The sequence below is a fragment of the Sebastes umbrosus genome, chromosome 16, assembly GCF_015220745.1.
Source record: "Sebastes umbrosus isolate fSebUmb1 chromosome 16, fSebUmb1.pri, whole genome shotgun sequence".
In the NCBI taxonomy this organism is placed as follows: Eukaryota; Metazoa; Chordata; class Actinopteri; order Perciformes; family Sebastidae; genus Sebastes; species Sebastes umbrosus.
In genome coordinates, this window is record NC_051284.1 from 19201667 (window position 1) to 19225850 (window position 24184).

At 37.2% G+C, this 24184-nt stretch overlaps 2 protein-coding genes across 4 annotated transcripts in view; both read left to right on the forward strand.

The window, feature by feature from the left end:
* Positions 1 to 1034: 1034 nt before the first annotated feature.
* On the forward strand, positions 1035 to 9864 carry nipal3 (NIPA like domain containing 3). Of its 3 annotated transcripts, XM_037747178.1 has the most exons (12): positions 1035 to 1284; positions 3725 to 3793; positions 4080 to 4251; positions 4374 to 4433; positions 4777 to 4922; positions 5545 to 5641; positions 5830 to 5965; positions 6145 to 6233; positions 6426 to 6489; positions 6863 to 6957; positions 7645 to 7767; positions 7951 to 8071. In XM_037747178.1, exons 1-11 carry the CDS (start codon positions 1258 to 1260, stop codon positions 7716 to 7718), a joined length of 1029 nt encoding a protein of 342 aa, XP_037603106.1. In that variant the 5' UTR covers positions 1035 to 1257; the 3' UTR covers positions 7719 to 7767; positions 7951 to 8071. The 3 variants fall into 3 exon arrangements, with proteins under 3 accessions (XP_037603106.1, XP_037603105.1, XP_037603104.1); XM_037747177.1 differs by lacking the exon at positions 7951 to 8071 and having other exon boundaries at positions 7645 to 7833; XM_037747176.1 differs by lacking the exon at positions 7645 to 7767 and having other exon boundaries at positions 1036 to 1284; positions 7951 to 9864.
* A 2870-nt stretch (positions 9865 to 12734) lies between these two features.
* Positions 12735 to 24184, forward strand: part of rcan3 (regulator of calcineurin 3) — a 53484-nt gene continuing 42034 nt past the window's right edge. The window contains exons 1-2 of the mRNA XM_037746835.1: positions 12735 to 13058; positions 15205 to 15471. Coding sequence (XP_037602763.1) covers positions 15262 to 15471 — 210 coding nt within the window. The 5' untranslated portion in view covers positions 12735 to 13058; positions 15205 to 15261. The remainder of the gene's footprint in view (positions 13059 to 15204; positions 15472 to 24184) is intronic.

Here is a 24184-nt window from a genome sequence, read left to right on the forward strand (position 1 = left end):
ACTTCCCCAGTTGATTACTTACATTAAGGCAATAGTTTTTTGTATTACAAGTTTTCTGAAATTTGATGTTTAAATACGCAAATGAAGCATTATCTTATGAAATATATGCACATTTACATACATTTCAAGAACAGAAATCTGAACATTGGATAAAGCCAGGTTCAAAATTCTTATTTAATTTTTTTGACATATTAGAGTCAAAGGTTTTTACAGAGGGAATATATCTTTTTATCACTCCATAAATCAGAAAATACTGTCAACAGCCATAAAAAAAATCCATTTCCTCCATGTTTTTAGGAATAAAATGTTCTATAAATCAGGCTATGAAAATATATGAACAAGCCCCTCTGTAAAAACCTTCAGAATATAGATAGGAATGAAACTGGAAAGTTTGGTGTATGTAAGCGCTACCTATGTGGAGATTTCTGACTCGTAGTATGAGAAAAAACTCATTTTGAGAAAACGACCTTTAAAGATATGTATTGTAAATTTACATACATTTTGCACTGCAGGTGAATAGGGTAAACATTTTGAACTAATAAATAACTTCTCCAGTTGATTACTTACATTAGGAAAATTATTTCTTGAATTACAAGTTTTCTGAAATTGTATGTTTAAATATGCATATGAGGCATTATCTAATGTCAACTTTTGGTGAATTTAGGAGAAATTTACAGATACAAATAGACAAAGTGTGGTAAAATAAACACCTAGATGTGTATTTTTGAGGTTTTCTTTCCATCAGTCTGAAAGAAGACATGTTATGGAAGCAAAAAAATCTAAAAATTGACCAGTGCATGTAAAATAATGTTTTTGCCTGGGTGCCATAATAATAATAATAATTAGATTTGGATATATCCCAGGTGTCTGGCTAATGACACACAGTGATGCTGGAAACTTGAATTTCCTTCGGGATCAATAAAGTTACTATCTATCTATCTATCTATCTATCTATCTATCTATCTATCTATCTAATTGAAATAAATAAATCACCCTCTCTATCAACGGTGACGTCATTCATGCGTAAGAGCGTCGTGCGTCGTGCGTCATGCGTCAAGGCGTAGCTTGAAACGAATCAAACCCGGATGTTTGATGCTCCTCGTCCTAAAGATGGTGTCTTCCTCGACTTAAAGCCAGATAAACACCAAAACAGATGAGTGGTAAACACACAATGTCACAGCGACAAGATGAAACATCAGGTATTTGAATGTGTGACTACTGCTGATGATTAATAAGTAGCCAGTGAAGGTGAACAGGATGGATTTCATCAGAGGCTCCTACACGGTGAGACACTTTGTCTGACATACGGCACTTTACTTTGTTTAACATCTGTTAATGACTTTAGTTTCACTTTGTCTTCCCGTGGCAGGTGTTAAACACTTGAATGGATGTTTTATGTATCTGAATTCTGTGTCTTTTCACGTCTAAAACTTCATATTGGAGCAAATACTTTGAAGGACATTAAAGAGGAACACAAATACCCCTCACCTCCATACCATTGTTGACACACACAATACACCTGAACTGAATGGACTGTATATATATATATATGGACTGTAACTAAACTATAGTTTATATGTTTATATATATATATATATATATATATATATATATATACTGTATATTTGTATGCTGTGGGTATCGTTCCTATGCAGAGGGTAGTTTAGTTTATTTATTGACTACACTGAGGGCGTTTTATATTTTAATAATTTATTTGTGTATTTATTTTTTATACATTTTTATATGTATTTATTTTATTTTATTTTATTTTTTTGCATTTATTTAGCATTTATTTTGTATTCAGTTTTGGAAGTATTTATTTATTTACTGTATATTTGTATGCTGTGGGTATCGTTCCTATGCAGAGGGTAGTTTAGTTTATTTATTGACTACACTGAGGGCGTTTTATATTTTAATAATTTATTTGTGTATTTATTTTTTATACATTTTTATATGTATTTATTTTATTTTATTTTTTTGCATTTATTTAGCATTTATTTTGTATTCAGTTTTGGAAGTATTTATTTATTTACTGTATATTTGTATGCTGGGGGTATCGTTCCTATGCAGAGGGTAGTTTAGTTTATTTATTGACTACACTGAGGGCGTTTTATATTTTAATAATTTATTTGTGTATTTATTTTTTATACATTTTTATATGTATTTATTTTATTTTATTTTTTTGCATTTATTTAGCATTTATTTTGTATTCAGTTTTGGAAGTATTTATTTATTTACTGTATATTTGTATGCTGTGGGTATCGTTCCTATGCAGAGGGTAGTTTAGTTTATTTATTGACTACACTGAGGGCGTTTTATATTTTAATAATTTATTTGTGTATTTATTTTTTATACATTTTTATATGTATTTATTTTATTTTATTTTTTTGCATTTATTTAGCATTTATTTTGTATTCAGTTTTGGAAGTATTTATTTATTTACTGTATATTTGTATGCTGGGGGTATCGTTCCTATGCAGAGGGTAGTTTAGTTTATTTATTGACTACACTGAGGGCGTTTTATATTTTAATAATTTATTTGTGTATTTATTTTTTATACATTTTTATATGTATTTATTTTATTTTATTTTTTTGCATTTATTTAGAATTTATTTTGTATTCAGTTTTGGAAGTATTTATTTATTTACTGTATATTTGTCGGCTGTGGGTATCGTTCCTATGCAGAGGGTAGTTTAGTTTATTTATTGACTACACTGAGGGCGTTTTATATTTTAATAATTTATTTGTGTATTTATTTTTTATACATTTTTATATGTATTTATTTTATTTTATTTTATTTTTTTGCATTTATTTAGCATTTATTTTGTATTCAGTTTTGGAAGTATTTATTTATTTACTGTATATTTGTATGCTGTGGGTATCGTTCCTATGCAGAGGGTAGTTTAGTTTATTTATTGACTACACTGAGGGTGCTTTATGTTTTAATAATGTATTTATTTATTGTGTTGAGTTGAATGTGCTACTTATTTTGTACTGTAATTACCTTGTGCATTTTCTACTTTTTTTCTTATCTTAATTATTTCTTTTTTAAATATTTTTATGAGAGCTACAAGTTCTTTTAACATGGTCATGGAGCATATATATATACTGTATATTTGTATTCTGAGGGTATCGTGCCTATGCAGAGGGTAGTTTAGTTTATTTATTGACTACACTGAGGGGCGTTTTATATTTTAATTATTTATTTATTTGTGTATTTATTTTTTATACATTTTTAAATGGATTTATTTATTTATTTATTTTTGTATATTTTTTTTATTCAGTTTTGGAAGTATTTATTTATTTACTGTATATTTGTCGGCTGTGGGTATCGTTCCTATGCAGAGGGTAGTTTAGTTTATTTATTGACTACACTGAGGGCGTTTTATATATTTTAATTATTTATTGTGTTGAGTTGAATGTGCTACTTATTTTGTACTGTAATTACCTTGTGCCTGTTCTAACTTTTTTCTTTTCTTAAAGCTGCTCAGAATTCCAATGTATTTATAGGTGCAAATGGCAAATAAAACTCTTGAATCTTGAAAGATACCACAAATTTATAGTACTTAACAGTTAACGTAGATGCCGATGGAATGGAAATAATGTTACATAGCAACGTGAAATAATGTTTTTTTACTAAGTATAAGAAGTTGTATGTGTAGTTTGTACGTATAATTTTGTCTAACAACTTAAATTAATACATGTTTCTGTCTTTCTTCTTTAGGATAATCTCATTGGGACTTTACTTGCCATTTTTGGAAATGTGCTTGTCAGCATCTCCTTAAATATTCAGGTACAGACACCTCTGTCCTCCACAAAAACTGCCTGTAAAAAGTTACAAACAGTCCCTTTAAAAGTAAAGTTATTATGTCTCCTATATGGAATAGTTCTTTGTCTCTAATTTCTGTGCATCATGTCCTCTTGTGTCAACATAATAATATCTCTTCTGCAAACCAATTTTGCCTCCATTGTTTGGTTGGTCTACTCTATTTGTTTGCTTTGTGTAAGCAAAGTATACTGCAGTTGACTCTGTGTTTACCCATGTGACACTGTGTTAACTGCTCACCTTTCACTCACAGAAATTCAGCCATGTGAATTTGGCAGGAACCAAGGACCCGCGTGCTTTCTACCTCACCAAAACCTGGTGGTTTGGGTTTGTACTGACGTGTCTTGGGGAGGGAGCAAACTTTATTTCTTACGCCTTCGCCCCCCTCGCCCTCATAGCACCTCTAAACGCTGTGTCTGTCCTCAGTGAGTATTTGTTCTCTTATGTTTTAGTAGTAGATGTTTGGAGATAATCACTAATATGATTGTGAAAACAAGGTCAAAGGAACATTTGTGTTAACGTCCTGCTTTTTTCTTTTTGTTTTCAGCAAGCTCAATTTTGGGGCTTATTTTTCTGCGCGAGAAATCGAAGCCAAAGGACTTTGCAAGTAAGTTGAGCATAGGCCTGTAACTGAAGACACTCACATGCAAATATGGAATTTGTGCCATTGTATGCAAATATTTAATCAGACTCGTGCCAAACTTGACAAACTACATACTGCCTGCTCAGTCAGCTGCTACAGTATAATGAAAAAGTTTGTTCATGTACAGGCCATATTTTGTTGTTATATTTTAAGACCTCATAAAAGTGAAATTGTAAAAAAAGTAGTTGAGTTTCACTGTGCTGTCTAATAGTCTTTCTACTATATCATGTTATACTAAACATCCTAACATGTTTCCTACTTCACTGGAACTGAATGCATGTCATTTTTATACTGTGTTTTATTTCAGAGCGCTATGGGCTGTCCTTCCTGGGCTGTATCCTGACCATAGGAGGAACATTCCTCTTTGTAGCATTTGGACCAAACTCTCATGAAAAACTCAAAGCTGAGAACATTGTGACGCACGTTGTTGGATTGCCCGTTCTCTTGTATCTGGTAAGATATATTTTAATTTACTGATGTTCAGAAGCACAAGGTATGGAGGACAGAACCAGCCAAATAAAATAAAAAATAAATAAATAAATGGCTCTATAAATAAATAAATGTCATTAAATGTAGCAAAAATATTATTAACAATAAATGTAGCTATTAATTAATTGATAAAATGTGACATTAATTAATATTTCTGTTTTAATTTGTAAAATTTTATTTATCTATCTTTGGATTAATTCCCTTATTTATTTGCTATTCTGTTTAATTTTCCCTTTTATTTATTTAAGGGAATATCGTGCAGGAATATATAAATAAATAATTGCCGCCATAAATAATACATATATTTAAAAATAAATATAAAAATAATAAAAAAAAATGAATGCAAATATGAATAAAAATGCAAACTGAACTGAATGCAAAATACATAAATAATTAAAGAATAAATTCATAAATACATTTGTAAAAGGTAGTTTGTCATTTGTCATTTGTAGTTCTACAAATGACGTTCCACAAACTTGCATTGCACACAGTCTTCTCAACTCTGGCTGTAATCTGGCAACGACTGCAGTGCTTCCTGTTTTGATATTAATTTGGTGTTTATTGTTGCTATTACCCTTATTGACAGCTCCTGGAGATCATCACGTTCTGCCTGCTTTTATACTTCTACAAACAGCGCAGAGCTAACTACCTCGTTATTATTCTGATGCTGGTCGCGCTGCTGGGTGAGTCTCCGGCATTAAAGCCAGTCAATTTCATACCGTCTATGAAGTCAAGCTATTACCATACTTTATTAGAATACACGTTTTTAATGTTCAAAATGCACCTATGCTGTTGTGAAACAATTTTTTGTCTCTTGTTTTTGCAGTATTTAACTGTGTTTTTTTTCTTTTTTTTTTACTGTGGTGCACAGGCTCAATCACAGTCATCACGGTGAAGGCGGTGTCAGGCATGTTGGTTCTGAGCATCGAGGGCTCCATGCAGCTGGACTACCCGATCTTCAGTGTTATGCTTGTGTGCATGGTGGCTTCAGTGGTCTTCCAGGCCAGGTGAGTGACGGTGGTCAGTAGGTCGGGATGGTAAAGAATTACATTAATTAATAATTACATTATTTGGCTTGCTATTTTTAGTTTTTATTCTCTACGGGTGAACAAAACTAAGTCATGGCCTCTAAGTTTTTTTAAATGGTCGTTATTTACCATTTTTTTGTGTGTTGTTGCCTTTTTAGATTCCTCTCCCAAGCTTGTCAGCTGTATGACTCCTCTCTGATTGCCAGTGTCAACTACATCCTCTCCACCGTTTTAGCCATCATAGCTGGTGAGTTTGTTATGTGATTCTTTTCTGCTAATTTACTGTTGACAGGTAGTTTTCAATCGGACCTGTATTGACCAATGTATGCAAATCACCGCCTGGCATAATAGAAAAAGAGCAGTGCTCAGGAGCCTGATTAGCAGAGTTGGAAATCTCTGCTCATCAGTCATCAAGGATGTCTTCTTTTCTGGTTTTCAGGCGCTGTGTTTTACGTAGAGTTCAAGAATGAAGACGTCCTTCACATCTGCATGTTTTTGTTGGGGTGAGTGATCCTCCATCATAGGCCTTTCTGACAGACATTTTGACTTGACACAGTAGGAAAAACACATGTTTAAATAGTAAAAACAATAATAGCTGCTAACTGCTACTTCAGTTTCAGTGTCCTGGAATTGTGCATGCTGACTCACTGTCATGGCTCACTGGGACACGTGAATAGGACAGAGCCATCGTGGATGTTATTAGTCACACACCTGTGCTTTACTTTCTACAAGTCAAAATGTCTGCTGTGAAAAAGGCCTGTGACATTATTTGTAATGCCACAGCCAAACACTAATAAACCTAGAAAACAGACATTTGAAGTGAATATGTGAAGACTTATATTGAAATATTGTACCAATATTTTGTGCTTCGTACAGATCTGCATTCTGTTTCCTTGGGGTCTTTCTCATCACCAGAAACAGGAAAAAGGCCAAGACCTTTGAGCCCTATGTCACTATGGATGTGGCTAATGGTTTGTATAAACTTTACATACAGTAAATACTGAAAATTGTATCTATTTAGTTAGAGCCACGGGGTTGACAGTACTGTTTTTAAGAGGCTATAGAGGGCTCAGTTCTTCTCAGTTCTCAGTCCCCATAGTAGCCATTTCATATAGTGAGACCATTTTATTAAATTTGACCTCACTGTATAAAATGACCTGTGGTGACCTCTAGGATAATCACAGCCTCATGAAACTTTACAGCCACAAACTAGAGACCTAGGGAATTCAGAGGATGGATGGCTTTCCTAGGTAGATTGACAATGAGGGGGTTTGAGCGGTTTCTAGAACAGAAGTGCTCGCCATCTAATCGCAGAGAAATCTCAAAATGTCAAAAGTTCTTGACACCAAATCACAGCATGGCTTTTTCTATGGTGTTCCTCAAGGTCTTGGTGTCTTAATGTGGTATTTTGGAGGGATTATTGATCATTTTCATCAAATCTCGAGTGGTAAAATATGGTTAAATTTAGCACCAAATCTGTGTAACAAATGGTATCAACTCAAAAATTGCTGCAACAACTTATGAGACATAATAGCATGGGAATAGCCATCATATACTTCTATCATAATGTTCGTAGCCCTTATACACTTTTACAATTAATTTTAATTCATCATGCATGTTTATTTCTGATTTATGACTTGAACAACTTGTGCTTTCAGATGCTGTAAACCACTTCTATGTGACATATACTGTTGACCAGCTGCCTCCCCTGTATCCCCCTAAAAAAGACTAAAACTGGTCTATGTGGGTCTCTTGGGGTTAAAGATTTTTACCCATCTTATGTAAATCAAATGAAAAAGTGTGGCTACAATAAACAAGACTGATCTGAATGATTCATTTTTAAAGTTTTAAACTTTCATGGTCTACTTTTAAACACTAAATATGAATACACTATTTTGCGTTGCATCATTTTAACTCGCATTTCCTGACTTGGACCTTATCCTACCTGTCCTTTCCATCATCAGGTGTCCCAACTATTCATGACAAGGGCCTGGTTGTCCAGCCGGACTCCAATGGTTCCTTCTCCTATGGAGCTCTGGTCAACAACGACGGAGTGGCTCCTGCTCCTCTACCAGTTAACCTGAGACAATCTCCAGTCGTCTCCAGATCCACCTATGCATCTCATGGCCTGTCTGACCTAAAGGGAGATTAAAACCAAGTATTTTTTATTCATATATTTTCATCCATTCGACCATAAACAAACATTCCAGGACCTTGAAAAGGCCAAGATGGGTTCAGTTCTTGTCACATATACACAAGACCACCTCCAGCCCAGTAGGGGGGGTTCACTGGGTGTTTTACTCGGCCTTACACTCCTCTTCACATGCTTTCCTTTCTGAAATCTCTAAACCAAAACCATTTTTGAGAAGATGTCAGCTGTATTCATTCCAAAAAATGAACGGAAGAAACCCAAAGCTGCTGGATGCTGTAGTGGATTCACAAACATGGCTTAATGTGACAGCAGAGGTGGTGTTGGTGTTGTGCCTTGAAGAGTACTGCCTTCACCCTGTGTCAGGACTCACTTCCATGACCGTTAAGCAATTTTTTCGCTCGTTAATTGGAACATACAGGGATCTGTTCTTCCATTGAGGATTGTGAAGTACTCCTCAACTGTCTTCAAAGTTATATAATGTAGCTACAGACTTGCCAACGAACTTTTTGACTTTGAGTATCTGCCTCTAACTCTCTCTCTTATAGGAGCGGTTTTCACTCCACAATTTTGCCTCTTGTTCTTGGGAATTCATTGTATTATACTTTTCTTGATGTGACCAAACAGTGCGGGCAAGTCTTCTAATTTATTGTAATGTATTTATTAATTTTCAAGTTAACTTTTAGTGTGCCTTAAAAAGCAGCTGTACACTTGATACATTACTGTAAGGTGGTACATAACCCATTTAAGTGAGTGAAGCATCATGTAGCAGTTCAGTTATAAAAAGGCAACTGTAATCTGCACTTTGGATGACTCTAAATAGAAGGGAAGTGAATTACATTTGAAATAACTGATAATCTATTTAAATGTGCACTGTGAAGTATGAAAAATCTACTGTAGAAAGAATATGTCTAAATTTAGTTTTTGGCCTCTTTAATCTGATGCCTTGTTTGTTTGATGAAGTTTCTGATGACAAAACAAATCAAGAAATAAAACCAAAAGTATGCAGTTAATGTTGAAAAATGACCATGTTGTTGTGGCACAATGTTTTTTAAAATGTACCTGTCCCATCACAATTTTACGCGCTGAAAGATAATCCAGCAATAAGCAAATAAGCGTTTTATGATTAAATTAAATTAAATTAGGGCTGCGCGATTTTGTAAAAATATCTAATTGTGATTATTTGCACTGATATTGCGATATGATTGCCAATATTAGAGGGAATGATCATTTTTACATCATTATTCTCATTTTCATTGAAAAACATTAAAATGATCATGGTGTGATTTTTGCAGCGATCTGTACCAAACAAAGTCGTAGATTATGATGTTTAAGCCAGGAGATCTCTGCAGCACCACAGTATTCATTTTAATATTGTGATTTCCTCCTCATTCCTCTTTTTGAAAACTGCAGTAGGCCATAATTGTGCAGCCCTAGATTAAATACTCCATAATGAATGAATGCATGCATACATTGGATACACTCCACCTCTACATATGTGGCAATTCATTTCTACAGTGTTAATAACGCAGAGAGCCTTTCCACAGTATTCAGCACATACTTGTTTTGGTTATATCGCCTGTGGTTTGTTGTGTGTATAAACTCATCATTACATCACTTTAAAACCAACTGTCTTGTTATTAAAACTGTCATGTAACCTGAACTGATGCTGTAAAAGTCAAACTTTTCCCATTGTAAATAAAATGCAATCTTGTGTCTTAAAACTTAATGTAACCTAGTTCTGGTGTTTTTGGCTGGTCACAATTTACAGAAAGGTGTGCAAGGTTTGCAACACGTTTGGCGTTGAGATGATGTCACTCACTAGATATAATAGCTTCTCTGTCATAACTGCTTATTTAAATGTCCTAACAATGAACTCTTCTAGTATGTTGGACTAACACACTGCAGTATCAGAGTACAGTCATAAACTGCGTCATAGGATATTCTACTGGAAGGAAAACCTCCAGCTCTTTGAGAGGTGATCTACGACCTTAGAAACTGCACACCACTGCAGTCTAAGAAGTTTATGGAAGGTATGATTATGTATTCTGTGGCCATAAAACAACACTTTAATTCATTTAACAGTGTTTGTGGAGTCATTATAATCCTATAATCCAGCAATTTGGTGCGTGAAAAATCCTACTGACCTACCTGTCTTCTTTTTTGAAACCCTGTCGCCTCATGTTGCTTAAAAATGAAGTATTGCAAAAAACATTAAGTACTGAAATTCAACTTTACATTCAAGAGGGAAAAAGGGCACCCCTCTCATAATTATTTATTTTTTAAAAAACATTATATAGCCCATACATAGCCTACAGTAGCACACATTTTACTTACTTTCATATCTATTTATTTCAATACCCATACAATCATGCAGATGTTTAATACTCAACAGATGATAGACAACATTTCGGACGAGCTGAGCCATTCAAGTAAACAAGCCTGGACCTCTGTAGGGGGGTCAAGGGTGAATTTCTTTTATAAACAAGCTCTATTTTGATGCTTTGATGCACTCTGGCACCTTATTTACATGCAAAGTGTATGTCTTAATCAATTGAAAAACGTTTTACTTCTACTATCATCAATCTGTTGTGACTTATTACTATTTATTTATTATTTATTTAAGCATGTTATACTGTGTCAATCATAATTAGTTGGGATTTTATTGTTATATTATTATACTTGGGCTATGCATCTTCTATAGTAGGCCTATAATACTCCAATAATATTCCAACTGGAACATTATAGGGTTAAGTAAGGTGGTGTGTTTGTACATAGTGTTAATACTTAAAGTGCTTTCTTGTGTTATCTGTAGCCTATAGTATCGCTTTATAACACATTATAGGATGCCTATAGGCTGGAATCAACAGCAACCAGCCAGACAGGCAGGTATGCATGCAGAGCTGAGGTGTGTGAGCTATACTCATTCAGGTTTTAGTCAGGAGGATGCTCATACATATTATACAGCAGTATAAAGAGACACGTTCTGAATTTCTACAGCAGATAAAACACACTATTTTACTTACTTACATATCCATTTATTTCAATACCCATACAATCATGCAGATGTTTAATACTCAACAGATGATGGACGACATTTCGGACGAGCTGAGCCATACAAGTAAACAAGCCTGGACCTCTGTAGGGGGGACAAGGGTGAATTTATTTTATAAACAAGCTCTATTATGGTGCTTTGATGCACTCTGGCACCTTATTTAGTCTTAATCAATTGAAAAACTTTTTACTTCTACTATTATCAATGTCTTGTTACTTATTCCTATTTATTTATTATTTCTTTAAGCATGTTATACTGTGTCAGTCATACCCAGTTGTGTTTGTATTGTTATATTATTATACTTGGGCTATGGATCTTCTATAGTAGGCCTACAATACTCCAATAATATTCCAACTGGAACATTATAGGGTTAAGTAAGGTGGTGTGTTTGTACATAGTGTTAATACTTAAAGTGCTTTCTTGTGTTATCTGTAGCCTATAGTATCGTTTTATAACACATTATAGGATGCCTATAGGCTGGAATCAACAGCAACCAGCCAGACAGGCAGGTATGCATGCAGAGCTGAGGTGTGTGAGCTATACTCATTCAGGTTTTAGTCAGGAGGATGCTCATACATATTATACAGCAGGATAAAGAGACACATTCTGAATTTCTACAGCAGATAAAACACACTATCTTACTTACTTACATATCCATTTATTTCAATACCCATACAATCATGCAGATGTTTAATACTCAACAGATGATGGACGACATTTCGGACGAGCTGAGCCATACAAGTAAACAAGCCTGGACCTCTGTAGGGGGGACAAGGGTGAATTTATTTTATAAACAAGCTCTATTTTGGTGCTTTGATGCACTCTGGCACCTTATTTAGTCTTAATCAATTGAAAAACTTTTTACTTCTACTATTATCAATGTCTTGTTACTTATTCCTATTTATTTATTATTTATTTAATCATGTTATACTGTGTCAGTCATACCCAGTTGTGTTTGTATTGTTATATTATTATACTTGGGCTATGTATCTTCTATAGTAGGCCTACAGTATAATACTCCAATAATATTCCAACTGAAACATTATAGGGTTAAGTAAGGTGGTGTGTTTGTACATAAGTGTTAATACTTAAAGTGCTTGCCTGTGTGTTTTCTGAAGCCTATAGTATCGCTTTATAATATATTATAGGATGCCTATTATATAGGCTGTAATCAACAGCAACCAGCCAGACAGGCAGGTATGCATGCAGAGCTGAGGTGTCTGAGCTAATCATTCAAGGTTTTAGTCAGGAGCATGCTCATGCATATTATGCAGCAGGATAAAGAGACAAAAAAGAGAATAAAAGACACTATTTTGGGTTTGGGTTGCTTGAAAATTGAAGTTTTCTGTGTGCAACAGGTGGATCAGAGAACTGTAATCTAGAAACATGAGATGTCTGCAGAGATGTGTGACTTTACCTCTTTACACAGTGGGTGTGAGACAGCTGATGGACACCACCACAGACTGGCTGCTTTGTCTCTCTCCAGGACGTCCTTGTGTATCATATTAAAGCGCAGTTTTACAGCAGCAGAGCTCTCTCTCTGTGTGCTGCTCGGTTGAAGCGGAGCATCCTCCTCTGCTGCAGCCCGATTGGTCGCTCGGAGCCTCCACCGGCTTCTCATTGGTCGCACCTGCCGGGGTCCTGACGCTGGAGTAGGCTGCATCAGATAGTGTCCAATAATCCAGTAATAACAAAACACCGACGCGTCTGACTGACAGACAGCAGCTCAGCCTCAAAAAAAAAAAAAAGAGACACATCAGAGCAGCTTCAGTCTGTTTGACAAAGTCACCTGGAAAAAAATCCTGTTTTTTTTGTTTTAGTCCAGCTTGCAATGCGTCGTTTCGGCCGCTTTCACTGACACTAGTGAGGTGAGTAATGCATTAACTTCACCTGTTAGCTCGTCACCACCACTCTGAGCTAACTTTCCTTTGAATTCACCCTCTTTATATGAGCTTAAAACACCATTTAGCACCGGAAACAAGAGTGCTTTCATTAGTTACTTTGTTGCTAAACACGCGTGCAGCAATTTGTTGCACACGAGCTGTGACATTCAGGTGGTTTCCTTGGGAGTGCACGCGATGCAAATGTTGATGTCACGATCCTGCACGGCCATTTATTTCTACTGTGGACAGACATGTGATGTTATTGATGTCATTGCATGCTCGTGCTCTTATTTGTGCACGAGATTGAATGACAATGTGACACAGTTTTTTTTTGGTCTATAATCAATATCCATAGTACTGTATCTCTGCTAAATTTATTTTTAGATCATTTTTAAGATTCATTTCAGGTATTGTGATTAAATTATGAATGATAACCTTCAGTCGTTTAAATGTCCCACTAGATGGCACTCTATACCCCCAGTACAATGTTGGAAGTTTCACATTCATTCATTCATAAACATGTTCAGATTTTCATTACAATTCTGCAAATATATTTTACAGTATAAAAAATAAATTATACAACAAAGAAAATGTAAGGAAAGGAAAAGATGAATACAAATAAAATAAAAAAATAAACCAAAAACAATTGGTGAATTTGAAATGTCTAAACAATTTAATATTTTTTGCCCATTTATAGTTTTTGTATTTTAAGTTATCAATCATGGTCAAATGTGTTTTAAAAATCAGTATTTTTTAAAAAATATAAAAGGAGGTTATTCTTTTAAGCCATATCATTTTATGTATGTAATATTTTGCTAAGATAATAATCAAATTAATTATGTAAATCTCATCTGCCGAAAAGATGGGATTGTTAGAACTGAATATCTTTGGATTTTGAACTGTTGGTTGGACAACACAAGCGATTAAAATTCTTCTTCTTTTTTGTCCACAATTCTTTGTATAATATATATATATATATATATATATATATATATTAATTTTTTTTATTTTATTTTATTTAGTTTTTTTTATGGACTAAACATTTAAGCAATTCATTAAGAAAATAATCACTAATCCAAAATGAAAACATCATTAATTGCAGCCCTAAAAGGAACACAGTACCTCCTCCTTTTTTTTATTACTTTATTTGTGTATAATTTATATCTGTTTTATATTTAGTTTTTTTTTTACTGTTTACTTATTAAAATATCTTTATTGTTTACTTGCTATTTATTATATCTTGTTCTGGCTTTTACTGATGCCTCTTGTTGTTTGCACTGTCCTCTTTGCTGCTGTAACACTGCAAATTTCCCCGTCGTGGGACTAATAAAGGATTATCTTATCTTGTCGATCTGGATTGATATATCGATTTAATGATCATCGATCCAATATATCGATGCAAAGTGAAAACACTGATACAAAACATGAAAATAGTGGCACTTTATAGTGAACAACAGGGGGTCTATTTTTATTCTTTTTATTAAAAAGATAAAAAAATTTAAATGTATGGAAGAGCCCAGTAATAAAATGGTCAAATCATATTTTAGTTGTTTGTTTGTGACTTGATATAAATGTAACTGATTGTGTTAAATGGGCATATGATGTCTCATATCAATTGCAGGCCCCTGAATTGAATCGAATCAAAATCGTATCGTGGCAGACTTTGTGATATCAGCAAATATCGTATCGTTGAGAATCACTATAATATTGTATCGTGATGAAGGAGTAAGTATAAGTATACACCCCTAAGTGAAAGATGGCTCATAAAACATTTAGGACTGGGACCAAGTTGTTTTCTCATTCACCAGCAGTATACCATACCATAATTGAACCATGACCAGACAGAATATTTTAATCAGGAATACTGAGTCTTTTATTTTTTGTTTGCCTTATCTTTTGTCCTGTTCATCTTACTCTCTTCTTGCCATCTTTAACTGTCACTACTTCCTCCTTTCCCCTCTCCGTTTCTCTCTTTTATCTGCCTGTGTGGTATCAACACTGACACTTAAGTGCAACCCTGTAATCTTCAGGCACCAGAGTGTCTCACTACCACCTCATTCTCTGTGTGCTTTTCCACAAACATCCAGCCTGTATATTATTCACCTTATCTCTTCACCTCCCCTCTCCCCAGTTCCCAGCCTCTGTGGTCCCCACCTGCCCGTCAGCTGCCATCCTAAAAGGCTCCGACATGCTGCGAGAGAGCTCCAAGGCGTGGAGCAACGGCTCCGAGGCCTACAGCAGCGATCCCGAGGAGGATGAGGAGGAGGAAGAGGACATGGTGTTTGGGGAGACGGACCAGGACGGCATGGCGGAGGAGATGATGGATCTGAGCGACCTCCCCACGGCGCTCTTTGCGTGCAGCGTCCATGAAACCGTGTTCGAAGACGACGTACACAGGGTGAGACGGAGCAAAACTCACTTTCTGGGTCAAATTTTTAGTGGTGGTGGTGTGTGTGTGTGTGTGTGTGTGTGTGTGTGTGTGCGCGAGTTGGTGCGTCAGTCTGTGTATGTTTGAGTCATCCTGCTGAATGTGTCAGCGAGTCCAAGATTCAAAAGCCCAGCAACACACGCATGATGTCATCCACAGCTTTCGGTCCTGTCACGGTCTCAAGCTGCGCCGCTGATTGCTCAACCGCAAAGGCGCACACACACACACACACACACACACACACACACCTGATGCTGTTATTTATTTGCCAATGAACATGAATGCAGGGCAGCGGATTACAATATGAATCGTGAGCCATACTCATCCTTAATCCATGCGCCTGTGTGCATATCATTCGATCATGCAGTGTGTTATTCATGCCCACTTATACTCATACAAAAAGCCCACATACGGACATGTTACATTTGTACCCATTGAACAGACACTGCTGTATATATTCCGTTAAGGCCTCTCTAGGATGTGTAGAGTCTCGCTGTACCAGCTTTATCAGAGATGAAGATCAGAGAGCGAGAACACTTGGGATCACTGCTTTGCTGGAGGAGGACACAAAGAAAATACGTTTAATTTTCTGCTCTAATCCAATTATGTCGTCCTACCATCCCTCCATCCATCCAGCTGGCGTGCCTCACTTTCTTTAAGTGTCCCAGTCTTTCTTTCTTTGTCAAGTCTATCCATCCATCTCGTCTCTAAAGGCCCTGACACACCGAGCCCACATCAAAGAACTAGCGGCGATGAAGGCCGACTATTGCGTTGTCTCACGGCGCCTTTGTCTTGGCTGACAAGTTGCATTTGAACACAGCACAGAGACTACAGCCGACCGCCAACTACCACGTACGTTCTGTGCCTGCGTGAGATGAAATAACTCTCCCTACCAGCAGGTCGCAGTAGTCTGTATTCGTCATTCAAAAAGGGAAACCAGAAGACAGAAGATGGCGGATATACGGATTGTTATGATACGTTCATGAAACAAAGCAGCGTTTGCCGACCATTTTCACACCACTCTCACTCATCACCACGTAGCTTCATTCCAGATGGCCATGATGCTGTGAAAATATCCTTGTATTGGAATGATCAGATGAGAATAGCCGGCTGTGTGTGCCCTCTTGACTTGCTTTCCTCACTTACATTTCTCTTCTTATGCACTGATTCGCTTTAGCTGAACAGCCAATCAGAGTGATTTATCTCACAGACGGGTTCCGCCGCCGATTAAACATGCTGAATTGGCGAAGAAGCCGCCGACAGGACGCCTTTTTTCAGCAATCTGGAGGGTCCTTTCTATAATGTTGTCAGAAACTTATTGTAGGAGCCAAAAAATGATGCTGACATATACTGAGGTTGCGGCGTAATTCACTGTTAGGAACACCAGGTGGCACTGTGTTAATTGCCTTACCCAGCTAGGGTATATAGGTAGGAAGTGTGTTGTTGGCTTCAGGGTTTAGCCCGGAAGGGCAAAGGGTTTTTGACCGGTGAAATGTTTGCTGTGTTGTGTTGTTTGCTTGTTGTTATGGAAACCGGATTTTCTTCTTTATTGCACTATCTCGAATAAATGGACTGTTACTCCAAAACCAATGAGCGGCCTGAGGATCGGTTTTGTTCAGCACAACCTGTAGCTAAAGGTAACATCAACAGCGAAAAGCATGTCAGTCCAGGGCTAATCACCTCAGTATCTAAAGTAATAGACTTAGCTCCTATACTTATAAAACAATCTGAGCCCGTCGGTGGCAAAAACAAGCACTTTTAGTGGACGTAAACTGACGATGCCAGGTTGCCCCATATGATTACATTACAGCTGGTTTAGCGGCTGGCAGCGTCAGCGTTCTCCCTCAATACTGGACAAATTTCAAAAAGTGTTGTCCCCATTAGTCACTTAGACACAAAAACATGGGAAAATAGAGTCCAGGTTGAAAAATACCAAAGATATCCTTTAACTTTCTTCTCCTTCCTCAATTCTTTTAACATCCCCCTCCTGTCTCTCTTCTCAGCGTTCTTTATTTATCCCCTCTATGTATATGAATGCAAAGCAGAGAGGCTAAATCTGGCGCATACACAAAATCCCTTTAAATGAATCACTCCTTGCTTTTGTGAGTTTCGCTGTTTGTACATCCGTTGCTCCCAGCAATGGAGTCTGCCCCCAACCCCCCCACCCCCCGTCCTCTCCCCGTTCATTTTGCCTCCTCGCCTCATTACGATTCACACTCCACGCTTTTAAGTGGAAATGCCACCCACGCACCCTTCAGTCGGAGCATGTCAATAGATTGTTCTCCATATGGTTCAATTAAATGAGCTGCACTAAAAATAGAACTTTTGACATTTATTTAAACTTTTCAAAAATGAGGACAGGAAGGGATGAGAAATAGAAAAACAGGCTGCTTGTGATATTTTCAAACGGGGACTTTATGAGGTTGTTTTTTTGGCTTGTAGCAGTGCTGTTTGATTCTGCTGAAATTTCAGCATTTTCACCAACTGCTAAAAACTTGACATCTCTAAACCCAGTGTCTACATCCTCAGTGAAGAACAGGGACATGGCAACCTACATTTTTGTGTCTTTGGGCTCTTGGCTCCCTCCCAACACCGACATCACCTTCTGTTTCTGTTCTCAAAGGCCTGCATGCAGGAGGACGGGCTGTTTCTGTAATCACACTGTGCTCTTTTTAGAGAGGGAGGGAGAGAGAGAGAGAGAGAGAGCGAGAGAGAGACATGTGCCCCCATATTTATAAGAAGCTCTTAGCAAGCTGTAAAAGCCTTTTCCTTTCTTCTGCATTAGTGAAAAGACAGTAAAACCTAGTGGCACACTTTCTCTTTTATCTGCAGTATTTTGTTCCCCTGACCAGCTTTTATGTAGAACGGAGAGACTGTTTCTGTAGTTCAGCTCAGGTCTGCATGGTCAGAGCAGGCTCCACCTCTCTCGCTGAAATGATTGGGTCTATTATTCATTTTCTAATTAAAATTAATTCTCATGATTAAAACAGGGCTGTGCCACCACAGTTAATGATTTGAATGATCTCTCTTAGAGCTTAAATCATATGTCTCTCAATTAACATATCAAATAGGTATTATTTTTAATTTGCAGTGTGTCATTATTACAAACAAAAGCAACATTTCAGTTAAGGATAGTCAGAGGCACACCCTTTATTTTATGCCAAATCTAACTATAAAGCAAAGAATCTCTTTCTGTCTTTCTTTTTGTATGTCCTTCACAAATCTCGAGAACCGCTCATCTGATCTACCTCACACTTGGCGGATGTATTGCTCAGGACCCAAAGGTGTGTAGTGTCAAATGTGGTGCGATTTGACCAGATGGTGGCGCTATAACAATGAACATTACGGACTGTAACTATTGAACCGTAAGTCTCAGAAACAAAATTCTTTGTTTACTTGGATTTTGTGGGTCCAGGCGAATTTATCTACATAAACCACGCCCATTTGCGTCCAGAATAATTTTCCTCCATTTGAATTGTGTCCATATCTGTTTTTTTTGCTACTCCTCTTACAAATTTTGAGCAATCGTCACCAAATTTGGCACAGTACATCTCCGGACCTAGCCGGAAAAATTTACTTTTTTGGATTGTTGATGTTACTGTACATACAGTTTTACTACAGCTAGCCCTCAAAGTTAGCCCAAATGCTGTGGGCAGGGCTTATATTACAAAAAAAGTAATATCTCTGGGACAATTTGTGCTATTGCGGCCACATTTGGTGGACATGTGTAGATATGATGTCGAGTGACCATGGCAAATTTGGTGCCATCTGGCCAATAGGTGGTGCTGTAGCAGTATCATTTAACTAAAAAAAGGTAGGACTGTCCTTCGCATATCTGGAGATAACTGTTCATCCAGTCAACTTCACACATGGCGGGTGCAAGCCACCAGTCGGCACTGACTGCACTAGTTATTTTTAATTTGCCATGTGTAATTATTATAAGTTTATAAGTTTAAATTGTACAAATAAGTTTGGACACATTCTGAGCATCATAAAGATTATTTAGCTGACAATTTCTCAAAGCATATCGGAGGATTTTAGATTAATTAAAGTGTTTTTCCTATCTCCTTGTCCAACATCACAATGAAGAGCACATCAAGTGTTTTCTGTTGCTTGAAAAATATCTTTATTCATCTAAAGAAACAAAGATAAGGCATCCTTTGGAAATATTTCACAGTAAATATATCCTTCATTTTATCTTCCTTACTGAAATAAATGTACTGATTGTTTGCATATAACTATACAGATATATACATTATGTAGATATAGCCTGTCCAAGTCTGATGTGTTGTATTTTATATATTATTAGAATGTTTTCATTAACTAAACCAGTGAATGTGTACTGAGTCATTTCAGATGTGACTTGGACGATGCTGAGTCGCTTATACTTCTGATTAGCTTCCTTAGACCAGTTCCCAGTGTGGCTTGAGGGATGATCAACTACATTCAGCGTATGAATACGATTAGCAGCATTGCATAGAGTGAACACAGCTGCAGCCAGTGTGGCTTCTAATTCCAACATGATTCATTATCTATAACCCCCACAGGAAACAAGTGTGTACGAGGAGTGAGAGAGTTGGAGACAGAGGTGTGCGTGGGCAAAGTAACGAGGCAAAGTGGTTTCTGTGCTTGTCAAGGGAAAGGTCAGAGAAGCCATTAGAAGTCGTCCCTCATAGTGCCCAGTGTATACCAGGCCTAATCAGCACAGAGCGAAGCTTTCATCGCTGCTACTGCTGCTGTCAGACTGAGCTCTCCTCAATCCATAACCAGTGCAATCAAGCAAGCACCAGCTGCAAGCTTAATACAACGCCGAGCAACATGTTTTTATCTTGCAGGCAATAGACAACCAAACAAAGTGTTTTGAAGTTGCTGTATTGTCGCAGTATGAAAGTGACAATATTTGCGTCTTACTCAATTGACTACGATTGAGAGTCATTTTCTTGACTTGGCCGAGAGACATGACAGACGTGTAGTCTGTCATGTCACGACAACAATCGTCGCTGGTCGTCTTTCACGACGTGTGTGATGTCATCAGGAAGGAAGCTTGATGCTAATGGCAGTAGCTTACTCACCGGGTTGCTTAACTGTCTCTGTTATTTCACACCACCTTTTTTCTTTTTTCACTCTGTCATGTTAGTCCCTTGAGGAAACATCAAAAAGGCTGGGTTGTTGTTGCCATAGCTCCACAAATCTTTCCTCCATTTCACAATTCCACGTCACACGACAACATCGTTTCGTCTTTTGCTTCGTCACTGTGCGCGCCTGTGCGGCAAGTCACGGGCGTGACAGAACACGTTGTGGAAGGCAAAAAATATATTTTTTTTTGGGAACAAGATCATTTTCTGAGCTTTTGCACAGCACATAAGAGCATCAACCAATCACGTTGTGCAGAACTGGTTGAGTTGTGCCTGTATTTATGAAACAACAACACAGAGGCTCTGTATAGTCCGAACCTGGACGGCAAACTTTATTACTCCTTTCAACCTTGACAAAGGCACCTTTCACAATAAAAGCCCTAGACATATAATATTCGCAGGCAAGTACTTGTACGTGTCATTTATTCGTCACGCCCTCGGTGCGTAAAGGCTTTTACTGTAGATAATCTACAGTGTTGACGCTTTTGTCAACAGACAGTTTCAACTAGGGACTAGTTCTTTGACGGGAAATAGTTCCAATTAATAGTGTTTTCTATGTATTACCCAGAGTAACAAGTTTCTGAAAAAATATTTTTCAAAGCTTCAAGCCCCACAAATAATAAAAGCCATTCACCTCCATTGTATTGGACTATGGGCAGAAAACTCAGAGACGTACAGTATTTATAAGCACATTAAACCAAAACTACTGCAGCAGCTACCAGATAACTTGTCCAGCATATTTACTGCAGAAGCCCTACAAGTATTTTTCCAAACTGTTCCTCTTGGGAATGCATTAGCAGTGTAGCAGCGATAGAGTGCTGTAAGGATGTGAAAAGTTGACACAGCTGGCCCACTTCAGTCTAATGTGTTTGATAGTGTGACTCTTATATATCGGAGGATAAAGTAAGACAACCCCGGAGCAGAGTGGAGCAATGAAACACATCAGGGGACTAAAGATAGCGTGATAGAGGATGTGAAAAGTGAGATGTAAAGTGAGTGTGTCAGTGTGTGTTTTTTATGTGCACACACAATGCATGTATGTACATACAGCGTGCATGCATGCGCGTGGCAGGGATATGTTTGCATATGTCAGACTCCGGTCTATTTTTGGGCGTCGGCCCCGGGGGGGTGAACGTGAGGCAGCGGGTGCTTGGCAGGCTGAAGGTCAGACATGATGCAGTGCAGAGTGAGTGAGTGCCGCTGGCCCATGCTCCTGCTGCGGCCTGGATATTATTCTGGTACACTGACCGGGGATGTCTCACCAACCCGGTGCGCTTGTTTTGCCTTTTATTCATCAAACAGAAAAAAGCAAAAAAGCAATTTAAGTCAAGCAGACAACAGTGGTTGAATTGAGCCGTTGTGGCACTCAGGGTGGCAAAGTATTTTGCACATTTGACAAGATGACAGTGTTTTCTTTCGGAACGACAGCTCCACTTTTCTCTGTTAAACTACAATGCTCCTTGCATTTCGATGAGTATCTCAAGTTGAAGTCAGCTACTAGGTTTTCCAGTGAAATCTGAGCCAAGCTATCACTGTGACATGATGGGTGACAAAATATCTGTATCATCTGTAACGTTAATCAATTAGATGTTTGGTCTATAAAACATCAGAACATGGTGAAAAATCGCTCAGTGTTTCCCAGAGCCCAACATGACGTCCTCAGATGTCTTGTTTTGTCCACAACAACACCAAAGATATTCAGCTTACTGTCATAGAGGAGTAAAGAAACCAGAAAATATTCACATTTAAGAAGCTGGAATCAGAGAATTTTGATTTTTTTATCTTAAAAAGTTACTCAAACTTATTAATCGCTTATCAAAAATAGTTGGCGAATAATTTAATAGTTGACAACTAATCAATTAATCGATTAATTGTTGCAACTCTACACAGAAGTACTGTAAGTTAAACAGGAAAGGGATCCGGTAGGCTATGTAAGGTAAATGATAAAGGCCCTGCACACCCATGGTGTGTGATGAACCCACACGGGTGATTCTAATGATGTTGGCCGATTAGGTCTCTTCTCAGGACGGTGTGCGTTTGTACAGATCTTCTTCACTCTCCTGTTTTATCGGTTTGGACAGAAAACAAATGATACCTCAATAATTGGGTGCGCTCCAAACCCAACCAGCGAAGTGCCGGCTAGTCAGATCTGGTTTCCACTTCCTTTCATTTCGGTATGCAAAACAGCCTGGCAGCACGCCACTTTTTGCCATCTTGAATTGACAGCGCTTGAATATACCGGAGCCTTCGTTAATGTTAGTAGTAACACCTGTGCTTTTCCTGCTATGACAAGTCCAAAAGCTGTGACTGAAATCACTCCCTTGTCTACTCATTCACTATGGACCTTTCTCACGGCAGACATTTTGACTTGTCATAGCAGGAAATGCACAGGTGAAATTGATAACATTAACGATGGCTCAGTTCCATTAAGTGTCCCAGTGAGCTATTCCAGTGAGACAGCATGACACAATACCAGGGCCTCCCCTAAGTGGAATGCAGCTATTATTAATGTTATTATACACACACACTACTATGACATGTCAAAATGTCTGCTGTGAAAAAGGTCTATTCTCTCCCTATGTAATAAGGGTTAAGGGTTTCAGACACTTATTGGGTCGTCGTCATCCTGCGTCACCACTGACAGGTTTAGAGTCACACAGAGAGTGTTAACATGGAAGTAACTTTGTTCTATTCAGACTTGAGTGATTTCAGACACAGACAAAATATCTGTTGTGAAAAAGGAGTCAATATCACTAATAGAATAGATTCAGCTAATTTATAAGGAGTTGTAAACTATTTGTTTGTATCTGGTTCAGTAGCTGATGTCAAATTGAAAAGAAAGAGGAAGGTCATAATTTCTTATAGTGAAGAAACAATTAGTTGATCAGTTAATTGACAATGTTTCTGACTATCATTTAACCCATGAATCAAGTAGAGCTGCACAATTAATCGAAATTGCAATATGGCCTGCTGCAATTTTCAAATCGCAGGAGGTGCAATATTTGTTAAAGGTGAAATATGGGTCTAAATACCATTTAAATTAAATAATGTGGTGCTGCAGAGATGTCCTGGCCCACACATCATATTCTACAGACTTAAAAAAATATCTTTGTTTACAGATCGCTGCAAAAATCACACCATAATCATTTTTAATATGTTTTTCAATAAAAATAAGAATAATGATGTAAAAATGATCATTCACTCAAATATTGCAAATCATTTTGCAACTGCAATATCAGTCAAAATAATCGCTATTGGATGTTTTTTCAAAATCGTTCGGCCCTAGAATACAGCATAAGTGCCAGACATATGCTGACTTCAGCCGCTCAAATGTGAGAGCTGCTGCTTTTCTTACTTTTATATCATTAAATATCTTTGTGAAATGGACAAAAAGCGTAAGTTCTCTCTGAACTTGTGATGGTCATTCTTAGCTATTTTCTGACATTTTACAAACACATGTTGACCGTTACTTTCAGCCCCTCTTTCTCATATAGCTCTTATTTCTCTTTCCCAGAAGAATAAACTTTTTATTTTTCTCAGGCTTTCTT

Excerpts from the sequence above, each read along its gene's own strand:
- nipal3 (XM_037747176.1), top strand. The coding sequence starts at position 1,258 with ATGGATTTCATCAGAGGCTCCTACACG. Across the intron at positions 4,252-4,373 it reads AAACGCTGTGTCTGTCCTCA|CAAGCTCAATTTTGGGGCTT; the intron begins GTGAGTATTTGT and ends TTTTGTTTTCAG. Across the intron at positions 5,642-5,829 it reads GATGCTGGTCGCGCTGCTGG|GCTCAATCACAGTCATCACG; the intron begins GTGAGTCTCCGG and ends TGTGGTGCACAG.